The sequence below is a fragment of the Hyperoodon ampullatus genome, assembly GCF_949752795.1.
Source record: "Hyperoodon ampullatus genome assembly, chromosome: 4".
In the NCBI taxonomy this organism is placed as follows: domain Eukaryota; kingdom Metazoa; phylum Chordata; class Mammalia; order Artiodactyla; family Ziphiidae; genus Hyperoodon; species Hyperoodon ampullatus.
Window position 1 is genome coordinate 47,062,043 of NC_136917.1, and position 20,124 is coordinate 47,082,166.

The following is a 20,124-nucleotide window of genomic DNA, read 5'->3' on the forward strand; positions in this document are numbered from 1 at the left end:
TTTAATATAAAAGATACTTTTAGATCAGTAGATTTGACAAATGCAATCGTTTACTTAAAATAAGCCACAACATGAACAGTAGCCTACAAATTTAAACCTCATAGAAAGAAATTTTCATATGGATTCGAACAAATTGTTTTCTATAAAGTGCCACATTTTCCACTAAATCATTAAACTCTACAAAGGTTTTCAAATATAAAAGGGATGACGAAAAGCATCAGAGGATGGCAGTTATAAGCAAAACACAATTGTTATAAACTCATCTGTATGATGCTATGATAAAAATATTACTTCCATATATAGATTAAATTGTACTAAATGTATTATCAAACCAGATGAGAAAATAATCTAGTAACTCAATGTTGCTGTGTTACCATACAGTCTGCAAAGCCCTACAAAATCAATGTTTACGCATCTACTTTACACTAAAGGAAATGGAGAACCTTGATCCGAATGTCTGCAGACTCAAGTCTCTATACTGTAGTTATTTCATGCCCTATGCCCCTAATGTCATTCAAATATAAATAGGTAGGCATTATGGTTCTAGAGAAAAAGCAAGAGTTTTTGGAAGCCAATCTGCTCCTAAGCTACATGGATGACTTTGAGGCCTCTGATATCATTTCTTCATCTATTACTTTGGGAGAAATCGCACCTAACCCACAGGGTTATAGTTGTGAAAATTTAGTTGTCTAACCTAAAACTAAAGTGCAATTCAACTAACACTGTGGTAGTAACCTACTCATCCAAAGGCAAATAATTATTTTTGCATTATCCATTTCACTGCTCCACAGCAACAGCTCAAAAAGTTGAGAACACAGGAGACACAAGTAAAGCCCAACCTCAGCATAAAAGCAAACAAAATTATTTTTGTACAACCAAGATCTATTTATTTTCAACAGATCTTAAAAGAGACCCACTGAACCAAACTAGTCTTACCTAGCTAAAATATTCATGGGTGAAGGGTTTTAAACTCAGAAAAGAAGTGCATGTTGGGCCATTCCTACAGATGAAAAATTATGTTGAATGTGATGAGTTGATGCTGTCTACAGAAAATCTTGCCCTAATCTATTTTATTTTCACTTTCTAACTGTGAAATATGTGAATATATGTGTATCTAGGGTGACATGTTTATTCCATCAGCAATAATGTAATCGATGATAGCTGGATACTTAATAGTGTTAACCATGATGCTAAATCCTATTTATAAAGTCCAATGCTAGTCAAAACACCATAATATCCCAATTATGATAACTTGAAATTACTGAAGCAACCTTTTCTTTTCTGAAATTATGCAGTAATCCCCTGCAAGCAGCATCTAGTACATTGCTACTACCTCTCCAAATTAAAAAAAAAAAAAACACAATTGGTACAGATAAAGGAAAGCTGAGATTATTACTTACAGTAGTTGTTACTATAATTCCTGAGAGAGATTTACTTGCTAATTTGTTTATTTTTCTGAGGCTCTATTTCAAAGGAAGGACAACTCACTGCAATTGTCCTAGTCCACCATTCCACCATGAATTATAGGAGTAGGGACTACCTGTGTTCTCAGTGGGGTTGCTTCATTTTCCAAGGGCACTTGGCACCACTGGCCCCCACCCAGCAAACCCTAGATGCAGGGAATGCATCTCCCTCCACCCCCAACCCACCAAAAATCCCACACATTTCTGCATGTCCTCTAGGATATAGTACAGCCCCAAGTTGAGAAACACTGCACCTAGTTAGTGCCCTTAAAGCTCTGTTCTAAGGAGGAAGAACATTTTGAAATGTACAGTTTAGTATTCACTTATGAAAAATGGTTTCTAGGTTATCTATAATTTATCACCAAACACTTACTGCAACTTAATTTTTTTCTCAAAAATAACTCAGGCTAAATTTCCTTCTTCTACCACAAGCTTAATATAAGCTACGAAAGTACAAGCTGAATTTCTTCCAATTATCACTGGCCTGGGCCAAATGAAGTGGTTACCAATTATTTATTTAAACTGACCCAAAACACAGCCATGTGACTCAGTTATATAAATTTCTTTATGTGAAAGAAATGTTGCCAATTTTCAAATATTTGAGGTACTGAGGGTCAACTGATAACATCAAACTTCATTTTAGTTTAAGGCCACACCCTTCAGCAAACCTAGAGTTTCCCAGGGACAGCAAAACAAACATTCCTATTCCTACTAATATTCTATCCTCAAACAATAGTCCTAAAGGTGAATACTGTTAAGAAAACAAATAAGTTAAATTTGACAACCTCAATGCCCTTCAATTAATGACAAGTTATCACGCAAAGGTTTGCTTCACCAGTGTAAACAAAACCTTCACCCATCTCCCTAAGAGCACTCAACAGTAATATACTATGCAAAACGAGTATTAGTCTATATTGCCAGATTAAATTTTCTTCCAGAAACATTTTAATAAAAATTGGCCATTTCCAAGAAACACCCACTACATGCCCACCAATAAAAGGGAACCATAACAAAATAGAATATTTACCATATGGCTATGATTTAAGAAAAAAAAACTAGTGCACACTCAAGCACACCAGCAAAGTCCAATATTAAAGTCACATTCTTTCTTAAGGGCCATGATTAGGATTCTGAAGAGACACTGAAATAAAACTTAATACAAATGCTGAACTACTCAGGTCAAAGGACCTCTACAAAAGCATCTGACCTCAAAAGCATTCCAGTTTGAGACTCAATTTCAGAATAAGGCATAACAAATGAACACAAGACATACAGGGTGAAAGAGGGATTCTATAATTCCCAACATACTCTGAACCTAACAGAACAAATCTAAGTTTACTTTTTTTTATTATTATTTTTCTTTAAACAATTGCCAAGACTGGAATCAAAGATAAATAGAAGGCACAACAGTTTTGCTCTGGTTTTGTGTTATTCAGATTTTTGAAATTTTTTTGGGTCTTTCTGGTTTTTTGTTTTTTTTTTTTTACAAATACTAATTAAACATGAAAAAACTCTACTTCAAAAAAAAATCTAACAGTTCAAGAAAAGCTTATCAGTTGCATTCTAGACATTTAAAACCTATCTCACAGTTTAAATTTCAATGGTAAAAACAGGTTTTGGAACTGTTTTGCAACCACGTATCCAAAGAAAAACTCTACTAACACCTTTTATTCAGTTTTTAACCATACCAGAGAGAATCTAAATTGTCAATTTTTCCAACAGCAATTTTTCCACACCAGAAGGTAGTCATGACTCTCAAAGAAGAGACAATTTGGGTTCTTCCTGCCTTCAAAATGTTTATCAAATCCTGTTATTCTCACAGGCTTTTGAAACATGTAGAAAATAAGTAAGAAATATTCCAATGAATGAAAATACCAAATGTCAGTAATAAGCAAGACACATTCCTTTGGGGAAACTGTTAAAAAAAAATCCAGTCTGTATATGCAAATAAAGCAAGGAAATGCAGTCTCTTTTTTTTCTTCTTTAAAAATCCATTTTTCCTAAAATATCATTCCACAAAACTGGAAGTGAAGGACTAAAAGGTGGGGGAGTGGGGGTGAGAGGGGAAGGAGCACACACCAGCAACACAAAAAGTAGAATTGTACAAACTTAAGCAGTTTATCATAGACTAGGATCAGATTCCAAGATACCAAAGGTTGGCTGAAGAAATCACCATTCTGTGGGAGCTAGGGTTTGTACTCCTGCCTGAAGATCGGTGAAGAGCAATTCACTGCCTTGGAGCAATGCCCCTTCCCACTCCAAATCCTGGTTTCTGCACCATGCCTCCACGGGGTGGGCCTCTCATCCCACCACCCAGCCCACCTCGAGGGCCTCCAGGTCCCCGAAGGCGGTTATCTCGGCGGTCCCCTTCCCGGGCGGCTCGAGTCTTCTTTTCTTCCACATTCAGACGGACCTCACCTCTGAACATGATGGGCTGTAAGAACCAAGGTGAACAGACTTACACAGAGTGCTTATGGACTAATGACTACCAAAGACAAAACAAAGCTATAAAACAAAGACAAAACAAGGAACCGGCAGCTTACAAATCAGCTACGTTCTCACAGTGCAGTTTTTTGTCTCAAACTCAGGACACATAATTTTCCCATTAACAGATACATGGAAAAGCAGTTAGGTATGCAAGCTAGTTCAAAAGTCAAAAAGTCAATTTAGGGCTTCCCTGGTGGCGCAGTGGGTGGGAGTCCGCCTGCCGATGCAGGGGAGCCGGGTTCAATGCCCCGGTCCGGGAGGATCCCACGTGCCGCGGAGCGGCTGGGCCCGTGGGCCATGGCCGCTGAGCCTGCGCGTCCGGAGCCTGTGCTCCGCAGCGGGAGAGGCCACAACAGTGAGAGGCCCGCGTACCGCAAAAAAAAAAAAAAAAAAAAAAAAAAAAAAAAAAAAAAAAAAAAAAAAGTCAATTTAAACAGTGCAGCAGAGTAACTCTCTTTGTACTTATTAAAGCAAATTTTATATTCCCACAGAATTATATAAATAGAATATAAATAAAAATTGCCACCTTCTCCATGGATTGGGAGGCTTAGAATAAAATCCCATCATCACCTAATGTGGAAAGACTTTGCTGCACATGTTTATGCAAAGTACATATACGTCTCAAAAACATCATGAATTTCATCTAAATATAATCTTAAAATGCTATTTGCCTGAACAGAATTTGGGAAAATACTGAAGATAATAAAGATACCAGATCTTAGCGCAGGAAAAAAAAGTTACTTCCCACTAAGTCTTGGGCTTTCTTTTTTGCCAAGAGAAGTACAGAAAACAAAGGGTTACTCAAGATTCCAATGAACTCAATTTACGCTCCTTGCTGGTGCTCAGTGGTTTTCTACTGTAATATTTTTTAAAATAAATATCTAACAGTACTTACTATGCAAAGAAGTATTCTATATACTTCACTTTTATTATCTCATTTAATCTTCACAACAACCCTTTCAAGGTTGTTAGCACACCTATTTTATAGAGACCAGCAAACTATGTGCCAGGGAGGTTAAGGAACAAGACTGCACAGGTCACAAGGCTAGTGAGAGACAGAAGAGCAATGTAAACCAAGGCGTCCTGACAGGAAAGCATAAGCTTTTAACCGACACAGCATGGTGAGACACCACGGTCATATTCTACAAGCTATTTCCGTACTCATAAAAAACGACTGAAGGGGGCTTCTGTGGTAGCGCAGTGGTTAAGACTCTGCGCTCCCAGTGCAGGGGGCCCGGGTTCAATCCCTGGTCAGGGAACTAGATCCCACATGCATGCCGCAACCAAGAGTTTGCATGCTACAACTAAGGAGCCGGACAGCCACAACTAAGGAGCCCGCCTGCTGCAACTAAGGAGCCAGGCAAGCCGCAACTAAGGAGCCCGCCTGCCGCAACTAAGACCCGGTGCAACCAAATAAATAAATAAATGTTTAAAAAATTAAGAACAAACCAAAACAAAAAAAAGAAGGCTAAAAAAAATTCCTGAAGGGAGTACGGTAGACTTCTACCAATACAGTGAGGTGAGGGAAAGGCAAGCTACATCTGAAGTCACCAGAGTTCACAGGAATGATCTGAAAGTGCATGTAAGGAAACCTGCATGGGTGTGGGGCGGGGGAGCCTCTTTTGAGCTCTGACTCTAAAGTGAATTTTAAATTCTGATTAAATATATACTTATATTTGTACATTTATAAGTATTTTAACACAAATTTACAAATATATATATATATATATTTTATATACACAGCATATAAATCACACACATTAATGTGAAGTGCTGTTTCTGGTAATGTTCTAGATACAATGGGAAAAATAAAATCATTTAAAGTCTGAAAGATAAGGAGAGGTTAGGACTGTGGATATTTTAAAAGGTAGTTACGGGGCTTCCCTGGTGGCGCAGTGGTTGGGAGTCCGCCTGCTGATGCAGGGGACATGGGTTCGTGCCCTGGTCCGGGAAGATCCCATATGCCGCGGAGCGGCTGGGCCCGTGAGCCATGGCCGCTGGGCCTGCGCGTCCGGAGCCTGTGCTCCGCAACGGGAGAGGCCACAACAGTGAGAGGCCCGCGTACCGCAAAAAAAAAAAAAAAAAAAAAGGTAGTTATGGAAGATACCTCTAAGGAGGTATCACAAGGATAGAAGCAATCTGAATGAAAAAAGGTAGCAGACATACAGCCCACTTTCTGAGGAAATTTACCTCAACAATTCCTATGCATAATGATGCCATGCCTTACCCACAGGGGTTAAATGAAACACCAAAGCCCTCATCTTGGATAATTAACTGGAAGCAAGCTAGCAGGCCTGACCTTGTTTGGCCCCACTGGAGTATCATACCATCTAAGAAAATACAAAGTCAAGGCTGCACCAAAAAGTGTAGACCCTGGATCTATTGTATGCTCAATGGTGGATTTATCAACAAAGCCTACTGGACATCTGTGTTCAGTATTCTGTGTCCTGGGTGACATAAGCCATATCCTCTCCACACTTCTCAGGGTTTTGCAGGAGATGCTTCACAAAGGTAGTGGTCCAACAGTTTGACAGATAATGCACATTTCAGATTAAAGTTAACTTAATGTTATGACCACAACATTAAACTTTGTAATATACCCATTAACATTCTGGAGAACCTCTGGGAAATAACGGTCTACAACATTTCTAACTAACGTGGTTAATAAAATGTGTAAGTTTTAACTGGCAGAGACTGAAAGCAGATTAGTGGTTGCCAGGGGCTGGCGAGAGAGGATATGGGGAAAGACTGCTTAATAGGTAAGGGACTTACTGTTGATGAAAATGTTTTGCAACTAGATAGGTGATGGTTGCACAACAATGTGTATTAAATGCCACTGAGTTGCACACTGTATTATTTTTTAATGAGATTTTTTGTTTTGTTTTTTTAAATTTGTTTTTGGCCACAATGGATCTTCATGGCTGTGTGCAGGCTTTCTCTAGTTGCAGAGAGCAGTGGTTACTCTTCGTTGTAGTGTGCGGGCTTCTCATTCCAGTGGGTTCTCTTGCTGTGGAGCACAGGCTCTAGGTGCATGGGCTTCAGTAGTTGCAGCACGCGGGCTCAGTAGTTGCAGCACATGGGCCCTAGAGCAAACAGCTTCAGTAACTGTGGCACATGGGCTCAGTTGCTGCGGCGCGCAGGCTCTAGGGTGCACAGGCTCAGTGGTTGTGGCTCGCGGGCCCTAGAGCGCAGACTCAGTAGTTGTGGCACACGGGCTTAGTTGCTCCGCGGCGTGTGGGATCTTCCCAGACCAGGGCTCAAACCCATGTCCCCTGCATTGACAGGCAAATTCTTAACCACTGCGCCAACAGGGAAGTCTTGAACTGTACACTTTAAAATGGTTAATCTTCTTACGTGAATTTCACCTCAATTGAAAAAAAAGTGAGCTCTTAAAACTCCCACACCCATCTCAGTATTTACACCTTTGTTCTTCTCTACTACTACAGAAAGTGTTTTTTGCTAATGAAAGACGTGGGGGAAGAAAAGGGCTCTTTTTTCTTTCCTTTTTTTTTTTTTTTTTTTTTTTTTTTTGCGGTACGCCGGCCTCTCACTGTTGTGGCCTCTCCCGTTGCGGAGCACAGGCTCCAGACGCACAGGCTCAGCGGCCATGGCTCACGGGCCTAGCCACTTAGCGGCATGTGGGATCTTCCCGGACCAGGGCGCGAACCCGTGTCCCCTGCATCGGCAGGCGGACTCTCAACCACTGCGCCACCAGGGAAGCCCAGGAAAGGGCTCTTTAAGAACACAGAAATAAGATTCTGATTCTACAAATCCCTCTATTATTAGAGAAAGTACTGTTAATAAAAGTGCCTTAAGGTAGGGTGACTCCAAACCCAGACAACTTATAGAACAAAAGGAGTTCCTCATAGTTATACCCAAACAGTTATGTATGAAGACTACAAATACACCTGCTAAACAAACTGATTCTAAGTTATCTTAGCTAAAAATAACATAATATTTAATTCATCACTTACACCAGAAGCCACTACCAAAGAAAGAAACTGCATAAATCTCAGTGCATTGGTTACCATAGTTATTTCATTCTCCATCATGCACATATTCAAAAAGTACGTTATTTAGATGGCAGTTTTGTTTTTCTAATTCCCAGGCAGTTCTTTTAATAATGGTTTTAGCATAATGGAAAATATTACCCAGACATGTTGGAATAAACTGCGCTTTACATATAAGACATAGTTTTAAGGATGAATACAGTAAAAGACCAAAGATACAGAAAATCAAGATGAAAAACTGCTTACCCTGTTGCTAAGCACCTTCTGAACAGGCTCAGAATCATCAAACACAACGAACCCAAAATTAGGTAATTTCCCACCGCTGTTAATACGCAGCTCCACCACATTCCCATAACCTGCAAGTGGAACACAGACTCTCAAATAACTTAGAACATTTCCTTTAAGTATTACACGCACACTGTCCAATGAAAGCCACTAGTAACACATGGTTACACAGCATGTGAACTGTGGCTACTCCAAAATAAGATGTGCCCTACGTGCCACATACACACTGGATTTCAAAGACTTAGGATAGGCTTATGGAAAGTATCTCATATTTGTACATATTAAGATGATATCTTAGATACACTGGGTTAAATAAAATATTATTAAAATTAAATTATCCAGGTTCTTTTTGCCTTTTAAAATGTTACTACAAAACTTAAAATTATATATGTGGCTCATCTTCTGTTTCTATTGGATACCACTGTATTAAATCAATCTAATATTTAAAACTCAATAACCTACTTTGAAAAAAATCTTTAAGCTCTGATTTGTCCACCTCATGAGGCAGGTTGCCGATAAAGAGTTGGTGACTGTCAGGGTGTCTCACGATTCTTCGGGGTTCAACTTCACCTTGCTCACCAGCCTCACGGACTGAAGAGGAAACAAAGGCAGCAAGGAATGAGAAAGAAGACACCTTTCCATGACTGTTCCATTCAACAGTTCTCTCTACCCCTAAATACAGGCAATTCCATTAACTCTACAACATATTTTTTTAAATCTAAGTACACACAAACATCAACTGCCCTCCCAAAACAAGCTCTCACCCTCAACAAGCTCAGACTAAAGAAGCCACCCTTCTGAGCTCTCACCTGGTCTAGGTCCCCTCTGGGGAGGAACATTTATTCGCTGTTCTCGCACCCTTTGATCCCTCTGAGGCCTCTGCGGTGGAATCTGAGATTCAGGCTTAGACTCCGGACGAGGCTAAAAAATGTATAACATTAACGTTTGTGTAAGAACAAAGCAAGCTTACCTTTTTTTGTGAAATGTCCTAGCTAACAATAAGGTTTAAACTAGAAAATGACAATTCCCTCATTCTCTCACCAAAAAAAAAAACCAAAAAAACACATTAAAAATCACCTTGGAACACAGATGTAGAGAACAAATGTATGGACACCGAGGGGGAAAAGCGGCAGGGGCGGGGGCTGGTGGTGTGATGAACTGGATGATTGGGATTGACATGTATACATTGATGTGTATAAAATTGATGACTAATAAGAACCTGCTGTATAAAAAAATTAAATTTGAAATATTTTTTAAAAATCACCTTGTACCCTTCTCCTCTGCCTTATTCATTAAACCTCTGTGAAATCACATTACACGAAAATACAAATAAATTTGCCTAATATGCAAGCTTAATTAGAAACTCACCTGTGAAGCTGGTACTTTAACAACATGAGGTGGTATCCCAGTAACTGGAACAGCTCCACTGGGTGGAAGGTTCTTACTGGTCACAGATGCCCAAGAAAAGGTCTAAGGGAACACACCAACATCAGTTGATTACACTACTTATCACAACAATATAAAAGGTATTAACTTTTGGGCTTCCCCGGTGGTGCAGTGGTTAAGAATCCGCCTGCCAATGCACAGTACCCGGGTTCAAGCCCTGGGCCGGGAAGATCCCACATGCCATGGAGCAACTAAGCCCATATGCCACAACTACTGAGCCTGCGCTCTAGAGCCTGCGAGCCACACCTACTGAAGCCTGGGCACGCAGAGCCCGTGCTCCGCAATAAGAGAAGCCACCACAATGAGAAGCCCATGCACCACAATCAAGAGTAGCCCCCACTTGCCGCAACTAGAGAAAGACCACACACAACGAAGACCCAACACAGCAAAATATAAATAAATTTTATTTTTTAAAAAAGGTATTAGCTTTTGATTTCTTGTATTATTACATGTGCATCTCATTTTCAGAGGCAAGATAGAATTTATAAGTAACTTGAGATTCCTTTTCCCCACTACTTAAAATTTAGTACTAAAATTCCTTAGGACTAATCATCAAGTATCAGCAAAGTATGAGAGGCTACTTTCACATTAATTTCAAGTTTGTGAATCAAAGAAAATTCTCCTTCCAAAACCAGTTCTTCCTCCTATGATTCTCTCAATCTATAACCCAATTACACCAACTTTAGAATCTTCTTGAGTTATTTCAATCAATACCAAAATCACCACATCCTGTTATTTACCTCTTAAATCTCTTCTCCATCTCCACTGCCATGACCCTAATCCAAGATGTCATTACCTCTCTCCAGAACTACTATAATTAAGCCACCTAACTTGTCATCCATTCTCAATCCAGCCAACGTACTTTTCCACCTGCAAGCTAAAGTCATTTCACCATTTCTCTTTCCTACTCACCCAAAAGCTTCCAGAGACCAAGAACTCTATCTACTTTACTGACAGTTCCCATACCTAGAACAATGCCTAACGCAAAGACACTTGAAATAATAACTTAGACAAACGGCATTACAAGAACCCTGGCCCCATAAATACAGCACTAAAACATATTCCTTCAAGGAGCATCAACTGTAAAGGTTCTGTTAGTTCAGTTGTTATCATCTTGATGTGACTCAGGGACAGTAACTGAAAATCTTCAAACTTTTCAAATCAGGTATTCTAATTAGAAAAGTAGTTATACTTGAGCAATTTGTTTCTACTTGTACTGTAAAGTTGTCCTCAATTAGATTTCATAGAAAAGGGCAGGAAAAGTCTGTTGTGCCACGTTATTTTTTAAAGATAGACTATCACTTGTTTAACAAGCACACAATAATCTGCAATTTGAAAGATGTAATATTAAAAAGAAGGTTTGTTGATGCAGTGATAAAATAGCACCTGAAATTTCTGGCCTAAAAAGTATTCAAGTTTCCTTAGAGGAGGGGGAAAACTACTTTTGATTTTATAAAGCAATATGCATCTTACTTCTTATCTGAGGTATGGCTCAATATGGAAGAAACTTCCCTAAACAACCAATATGAAAATGTACCTACAAAAGTCAACCAAGCAACAATAAAGAAGAAGAGAGATTTTTAAAAATAGAAATGGAATAAAAATGAAGACACATTGCATACTCTCAAGTCCTCCTGCACTGTCTGGGCTATGTCTGCAGGCGCTGGAGAAGAACTCTTCTGAGCATCCTCAGGAGCAGTTTCTTCCAATACTGGCTCAGACTTTTCCTCTTGGACTTCAGACACAGGTTCTTGCTCTGGCTCTGGTTCAGGATCAGGCTCTGGTTCAGCAACAGGTTCTTCTAAATGTTCTTCTAAGTCATTGCTTTCATGGTAAAATTTGAGAAATATCATTCTGCTTCTGTTGATTTAGCAAGAAATTCCTAGAGTCCTGAACCTAAAAAGCATAGCTCCCTCCTCCCCCAAAAGATCTAAGAATTATGTATTTGCATATTAAAACAAGACAACTTTTTAGAAAAGCCCTCAGTGAGCAAATTTTAACTGCAGTCAGATTTGCTAAATTCTGATTAAGCAAATGCATCAAACAGATCAAAATGAACCAGAGCAGTGTTTCTCAGAATCCCAAAATTATTACTATTTACCTATCACATATCACAAAACTCTAATAGGCTATGCGGAGTTGGAAAGGTACAGTTTCAGTTTTTCCAAGGTAAAAATTTCTGGAGATCTGCTGCACAATCATGTGCATATACTTAACACTACTGTAAAGTACACTTAGAAATGGTTAAGAAGGTAAACTTTATGTTACGTGGTTTTTAGTATCAAAACTTTTTCTCATAAAAACACACAAGGAATTTTGGAGGAAAAAAAACCATCAGTTGTGATTCAGAATAGTTCTTAAACTTCCACATAAGTCACTTTAACAAACTGCAGATGCTTCCCCCCCCCGCCAGAAATTCTAATTTGGCAGGTTTGTGGTAGGACAACAAATCTTCATTTTCAACCAGCAACCCAGGTGAGTAAAGTCAGTCCCATCACCACACCTTGAGACACATTTGAAAGTATCCTTTAAGCACTGAATATTAACATTAAGGGTATCACAGGGCAACAAGTAAATATTAATTTATATTGCTATCCAACATATTTCTGTTCCAGTTTCAGATTTAAAAAACCTAAGTCACACATTTGTCTGAGCTAATGAACTTCTTTATTGTTACTTAACTCATGTCTGAATTTCTGTCAATTTATGTCTAAGTCCTTGTACACCTTTGCATCTCAAAAGCACTTAAAGCTATGCCTTGATGTATTAAATACTTGATAAAACCAAACCGAAAAGCAACTGATGGATACTATTTAAGTAGTCCTCAGACTGCAATTTGTATTAAACAAGTTATGTATTTATGTTACATACCAAAAGCAAAACCTTTCTTCTGGGAAATTATCACTATTTTCTGAGATAATTCTGAGCATTATGGCTGCCCTCCATCAAACAGAAAGGCTAAACAACTCAAATTCTCATGCAGCTCTGGACAGACGAACAAAGTTTTCCTTACCTGACAGTTTGATCATAGAAAGTTCCAGAATCATCAGGTACCACCTCAGGTGTCTGCTGTCTTTCTTCTGGTTCCTCTACTTCTTCTTCAGATTCTAAATGAGAAAAGAAATTTAACATATTTGTGCACACTTAACTCACAAATATATTCACTTGCACAATGTTCATCATGATAAAAAAGGCAATGAAATAAGAAAAGTACACATACATAAAAAGATAAAGAAAATTGTGTAAAATCATGACGTAGGCTTTAAGGACAGAATTAAGGCCATTGTAATGTTTGGGTTACAAGCATGGAGTCCGAGGTCATATTGCCAGTAATGCAACGAAGGTTCTACCACCTAACTAGCTATATGACATCAGGCAAATGACCTCCGTGCATTTCAGTGCCCTAATTTATTAAAAGGGAACAATAGTTCCTAAAATACTTACCTGTAAGGCTGTTGTATTATACAATAAATACAAAGCACTTAGAATTCTGAGTCATACAGAAAACACTAAAATACTAATTACTCTTAGCATTTAGAGACAATTCTCCATGGGTTGCTTGTGTTTCTGCACATCTTACAACTGAGGCAATAGCTAACCTTTGTTCCAGACTACCTTTTAAGAATATTTATACAGCAACACTCTCAGAAAACAGCGTCTCTCTCCAGAGTAACAGGCAGGCATGTTTGCTGCCCCATTATAAGGTTTTGGTTGCTGAAACTTAGGTTCCACTCTAGTAATGCACCCCACTGCACTGCAGGTATCATCTAAACTTCTGCAGTGTCCTACAGAAACTATGGCTAAGATGCTACTATTGTTGCTGTAATAACCTGTCTACTTCTGATTTAGGAGTTTGATGTCTTCTACCAATATCAGTGAAGTAGACTAACCTATCAGCCTCAAGTAGGTTAAAATCTCCAACCCTTCTTATGCCTTGACAATTAAAAGTTACTAATGAAAGATACAAAGAATTATGAAAACATTCAAGAAACCTACACTCTCAAAAAAAAGAAAAAAGAAACCTACACTCTCTTCAGGTCAATCTGATGCCATCCAAAAAAATTTAGACAAGTAACTTACCTTCCTGAGGCTCAGTGACAAAGCCACCAAAGACCTCATCTTGGTATCTGAAGATATCATTATGAACATAGAACTTATTTGCAACAGAGCCCTGCAATGCCAACAGAAAGTTTTCATTTATTCAGCAAACTTTTAAAATTCCACATCACCCTACACCATCGTTCTCAACTAAAGGCAATACTGCCCACCCCAGGAGACATTTGGCAACTTCGGGAGACATTTCAGGTTTCCCATCGGGGAGGAGAGCTGACAACTACTGAGGAAAGGGCAGGGACGCTGCCAGACACCCCACACCGCACAGGACAGCCCCACAGCAAGCAGTAACCCAGCCCCAAATGCCAATAAGGTCAAGGCTGAAAGGATCCCTGCTTTCCATTACATACTGTGTGCTTAAAATACCACCAGGTGAATATCCAAAAACTGACAAACTCTAAGTATTTAAGATGCCAAAGCCCAGACTTCAAATCATTTCTTGAACAATGAATACATATTACCAATTGCAACAGATGTTTTAAAATTCGCTAAATCTCTATCCAAGAATATTGACACAAGCACTCAAACATGTAGCTAAAAAGATTTGCCTACCCTAGGTATAAGACACACCTACACTGAAATCCAACTATGTCACTTACTAGTCATTCAATTTCTAAGGCTGTTTCTTCATCTGCAAAATGAAGGATACCAACTTATACTTTAGAGCTTTGAATATTAAATGAGACAGTTTATGTAACAATCCATTATACTATGGTAATGTTAGGATCTTCCTCTTTAAAGGCAAAAAAGAACTAAATTTAGAATAATTAATAATCATCCCATGATTCCTTGAATATTTAGAAGTCCATCAACAATTTTAACACTATAGATAATCTAAGCCTTCCTCTAAAAATCATGACTAAAACGACTTCATGTAATTTTTCAAATAGACAACTGAGTTATTTTATATTCAAACAGTAAAATGACAGGGATTTTAGATTCACTACACTTCAACAGAAAACTATCTGACGAGTAATGTAGAGAAAACTTTTAGTCAGCAGGTCCTCTTGGAGCCCCTTCCACATGCTCACAGATAGGATTCCTGACTTTGTTCATTCTGGACCAGTTGAGAAGGCAGTACAAATGCAATTAATCAACATAAACCTGTAGTCTTTTCATGATAAGCATGATAACTAAAAAAAAAAACAGGGCTCCTTGAAGAAACAGCTGACTCCAGAACTGGGGTTGTGGCTGGAGCAGGGAGAGTGCAAGGTGAGCCTGAAACATCTGTGCCACAAACTGCCCCCCCAAAAAAAACCCAAAACAAACAAAAAAAAACAGAAACCCGCTTGAAGGGGTTCACACTTAGCAGATCCTAGGACACTTCAGAAATCAATTAAAAATTAACTAAATCCATTAAATAAACAAAGACCCCATGACAGATAGAAGAAAAGGCAAAGTTCTTTACAGTAGAATGCCAACTAATAAATAAAGAATTAGATGATCACCATTTGCAGCCATCAGAGTAGCAACTGATTCTGGCAAGAATTATGAATGCTAGAACTAGCGCCTAAACGTTTGATGAAGAACAAAGTATACGCACAGTCTCAAAGAAGCACCCATAATTTACTTACTAATGAGAAAAATAAAAGCATAACTTTACAGTGGCAAAACCTGGTGACCATCACCTTAACTAAGTAATATTAATAATGGGACTAAATGACATCAAGTGCTACCTAATGTGAGGCACTGAAAGACATGTATAACCTAAAACTAATTATAAGGAAATATCAGACAATTCAAACTGATGCATTCTACACAGTAATTTGATTGTCCTCTTTAAAATTGTCAACATCTTGAAAAACAAAAGATTAATGAATTAGAGCAGATTAAAGGAGCCTAAAGAGACATGACAGCTATATGCAATGTGTAATCCTGAACTGAATCTTGGACAAGGAAAAAAAAATTACTATTCTTTGTATTACTGGGACAATAACCAAAATTTAAATATGGACTATAGATGGATAATTGTATTACAAATACTCTAATTTGATAACTGTACTATGGTTATGGAAGAGAAGTCCTTATTCTTAAGAAGTGCTCACTTAAGTACTGGAGGATGACTGGGCATAATATCTCCAATTTACTTTTTTTTTTTTTTTTTTAATCTAATTTTGGCTGCGCTGGGTCTTCGTTGCTGCACACGGGCTTTCTCTAGTTGTGGTGAGTGGGGACTACTCTTCGTGGTGGTGTGCGGGCTTCTCACTGAGGTGGCTTCTCTTGTTGCGGAGCACGGGCTCTAGGCGTGCAGGCTTTAGTAGTTGTGGCACATGGGCTTAGTTGCTCCGCGGCATGTGGGATCTTCCCGGACCAGGGATCGAACCCGTGTCCCCTGCACTGGCAGGTGGATTCTTCACCACTGTGCCACCAGGGAAGTCCTCCAATTTACTTTTAAAATAGTTTAGAATTAAAAATGATAGGTAAATAGAAAAAGAATTATAAATGTGTGGGCAAATGTGGCTCTAGGTAAGATATATGTAAGAGTACTTCTGCACTATTATTTCAACTTTTCTGTATATTTAAAATTTCAAAATCAACAGTTTTTAAAAAGACATGTACAACCTTTCATTGTTATTTTTTTTCATACCTCAGGAGCAAGGACAAAGGTCTGCATGAATCTCCTCAAAGCCTGGTTGTTATTAGAGAGCAAGCCCATCACCTGGACCACGACACCATCATTCAGAGTGGCATGAGCATCGACATGACGGATCTTAGTGTGGCAATTGGTGAAATTTTGTGACATCACTTTCCTATGGATTTCCTAAGGAATCAAAGGAAGAGAATGCAGAATCTCCAAGAACAACAAAAAACTTTCTAACACAACAAAGACAGAGCATTTACCTATGCACATTTAAATTACAAACTACACAGACCCCACTGTAATTTGTCTTAATACAGTATATTCCCAATGACACCTTAACCTTAATTATTAAAATTATTGTCCTTAATTAACATAACTAAAATGTTTACAATAGATGATCCCCATGCTAAAACCTATTATCTTCTAACATAAAAAAGCTTCAGAATATATCATACAAAATAAACAAAAGTGACTTTATAAGTTTTTCAATGATTATCATATAAACCAAGTAGTTACTGAATAGCTAAATTTCTAAAGAGATGTTGAGAAATTTGATCTTTAAATATCAACAAACATATCAAGCATGTATCCACCTCAATTCTATGGGTTATCTTCTAACTGCTCAACAGCCTACACGAAGCTTGTTATGCTTACTTTCTGTCCATAGACCGCATCTGCTGGCTTTCCATTTGAATCCAATCCCCCATGGACATAAGAAGAGTTCTTTCCATAAAATCTGTAAAACAGAAAGATACTTGTCATCTTCAAGTATCCTAAGACCAGGTATTTATTGTTCATGTTTGAACCCATCTGTCTCACTAGTACATTCTTGGAGGCAGGAATGTGTTTTCTTTTTCATCTTTGTATGCTATCATAATATATGCATCACCTACATGTCACAACATTTGCTGAATGGGAATGAATCTGGTCAAGGAATTTTTATGAGTCACAAGTTTCAGGTCTCACGAAAGGATGATCATGTTGGGAAGGATCTTGTTTGTAGTTCATGTCAGGAAGGCCACTTAAAATAAAAGTTCCTGTTTTCACTCAAGGAGACCACAGGTAGTCTTGATATACATGAGCACATCTATACTCTCTACCGACTTAGAGAGTCCTTTTATATCTGAGAATGAATGTGATGAGTTCCCATTAAAAACTCAGGCAGATGGGTTTTAGGAGTAGTTTAACAATTTTTGCTGATGCATTAAGAGCTTCAGACTTAAATCTTCATAGCTTTAATTCACCCATATCCTCAAAATTGTCTTGTTTTCATTACAATACTGAATTAGGGAAGCGCCAACAACACCCGGCCCCAACACACACACAGACACACAGAAAATACCCTAACTTGGGGATAATCACTTTTAGGATATCTTGACACTTGTACTCCAAATTAACAATTTTTCACAAATAAGACCATACATGTCATTCTACATCCTGATTGTTTTTTCCTCCAAAAAAGGGACAGATCTGGGGCCTTAAGGATCTCAAAAGTACCTTTCAACTTTCAAAGTTATTAAAAGGCTGCACATCAGCCAGAATCAGTTCACTGCTGGCTAATCCACTTTTCATTGTATCTAAAATGTACCTCAGAGATGAAATGTGAAAAACAGATGTGTTAGAACCAGTAAATAATAATATTGACAAGAAATGTATTTGGTTAGCTTGTTTCAACTCCTGCTCCACTTTAAATTCCAAATGTGGGCTTCCCTGGTGGCGCAGTGGTTGGGAGTCCGCCTGCCGATGCAGGGGACACGGGTTTGTGCCCCAGTCCGGGAGGATCCCACATGCCGCGGAGCGGCTGGGCCCGTGAGCCATGGCCGCTGAGCCTGCGCGTCCGGAGCCTGTGCTCCGCAACGGGGGAGGCCACAACAGTGAGAGGCCCTCATACCGCAAAAAAAAAAAAATTCCAAATGTATCTAACTTCTAAAGGCAAAGAATACATTTGACCAAAAAAAACAACAAAAAATGGGGAAAGAAAGGTTTAGGACTTGTTCTATCACTTAATAGGTGTGTGAGTACCAGCAAAATTTTAACCCCTTAGTGTCTTTATCTGTAAAATGAAGTTAACTATCCTACAATGCCTTACTAAGAGGTTTTTATAAAGATCAAGAAGAAAAGGTAAAAGTGTTTTGGAAATTATAAAGCCTTAAAAAAAAAAAAAAAGTGATTCTTTCCATTTTCAGAACAAGGACTCAAAACGAATTTAAAAACATTCTCTTACACCTAATAATCATGTGGTATCCAATATGCAAACTGGCAAGATATAGAAGAAAAAATAGTTCTGGTCCAACAAATACACATTTTAGAATTTCTAAAAAATATTCTAATAAGTCCACATAAACAAACTTAAGAGCTTTGTATAATGCAGCACTGTTTGTAAGAGAAAATAATGGAAGCAACTTACATATTCATCATTAGAGGATTAAAACATGTTACACCTCTGGAAAATAAAAACCTCATGTGTAACAAAATTAATGTGATACATGTATTACCCTTGTAAGATGATCACAGATTATCAAGTAAAAAAGCTAAAACACAGTATGATAAAAAAATTTGCACCTACATAGAAAAATCGTTAGCATATCAACACAAAAGTATGTCATTACAGGAACACTCCTGCATCTTCTTCAATACATTCTTACTAAATAATTCATGATTCACCAAAAACAGCAAAACGGAAAACAAAATCAAAAACACAAATATTATACATTTACATTACCAAGCATTACTTTTCTGATAATGTATAGGTAACTTAGACTAATTTTTAAATAATATTTGTATATTCTACTATTACATAATTTGAATAACCATCACTTTTTGGTACTTACAAAGCACCTTTATGCAGTAACCCTAGAAGGTGCATGATGAATAAGAGAATCTTAAGGATACGTACCCACACACTAAAACACAGCATTAGATGATGCTCAGGAAAAGAAAGGTCTTACCTGTGTAGCATGTCTGGGGCCTGGTTCAGCAGTGTGTAATACTGTCTCACAAATTCCCGCCCGACCAGCAGGGGACTAGGCTTCTCCATAACCATTGCTTTGGTCAATTCAACCTGGAAAAAAATAGTCAAATATGTTCAAACTGAAAGATCAAGTACAAGGGGAGAAAGGGCAAGGGGAGAAGACTGAATCATTTAGCTGAGACCGACTCATTGACCAACAAGATCATTTCAGCAATTCTTGGTTTTTAAAAGGAATAAACACTATAAGAAACAAACAAAACCCACACAAACCAGTGAGGTTTTATATATTCAAATTTACTGTAATCAGATGAATGCTATGGGGGAAAAAAATCACTACGAAGAATTAATTCATCATTATTCCCAATATTCAATTTCCTTAAACTTAATATAAGAACTTCAAAAATACATATTGCCAACATGCATCCTATCATAACTTTCCCAAGCCAATAAAATCAATTAAGAGTGTTCCACTTGTAATATTACAACATATTACTATGGCAATATTAGGTTCAAGGGTGATAAATATATATTTGACAATACAGACACATACTATCACATTTTTAGTCAAACTAAATCAGAGAAATTTTTACTATCTTTAAAAATGAAAAAAGAATTCTAAAATGAAAAAAAATAGGCAAAAAAGTAACAAATGATGTTTTTACTCAACAAAATAATCCCTACCACCTCAAAATTATGACTTAAAGTATGTTGGTGTGTTAAGAAAGGCACCTGGCACACAGTAAGTTCTCAATTACTGTCAGTTATTAT

At 38.0% G+C, this 20,124-nt stretch overlaps 1 protein-coding gene across 3 annotated transcripts; it reads right to left on the reverse strand.

Annotated features, from left to right (window-relative positions):
• Window positions 1–2,582: 2,582 nt before the first annotated feature.
• On the reverse strand, window positions 2,583–19,443 carry G3BP1 (G3BP stress granule assembly factor 1; the record flags this gene model as incomplete). 3 transcript variants are annotated; one of them, XM_079703771.1, is made up of 11 exons in its annotated part: window positions 2,583–3,897; window positions 8,207–8,316; window positions 8,708–8,836; window positions 9,055–9,166; window positions 9,614–9,715; window positions 11,314–11,515; window positions 12,705–12,798; window positions 13,772–13,862; window positions 16,392–16,565; window positions 17,040–17,121; window positions 19,334–19,443. In XM_079703771.1, 11 exons carry the CDS (start codon window positions 19,426–19,428, stop codon window positions 3,691–3,693), a joined length of 1,398 nt encoding a protein of 465 aa, XP_079559897.1. In that variant the 3' UTR covers window positions 2,583–3,690. The 3 variants fall into 3 exon arrangements, with proteins under 3 accessions (XP_079559897.1, XP_079559898.1, XP_079559899.1); XM_079703772.1 differs by having other exon boundaries at window positions 11,314–11,545; window positions 19,334–19,428; XM_079703773.1 differs by lacking the exon at window positions 8,207–8,316 and having other exon boundaries at window positions 3,735–3,897; window positions 19,334–19,428.
• Window positions 19,444–20,124: the final 681 nt, after the last annotated feature.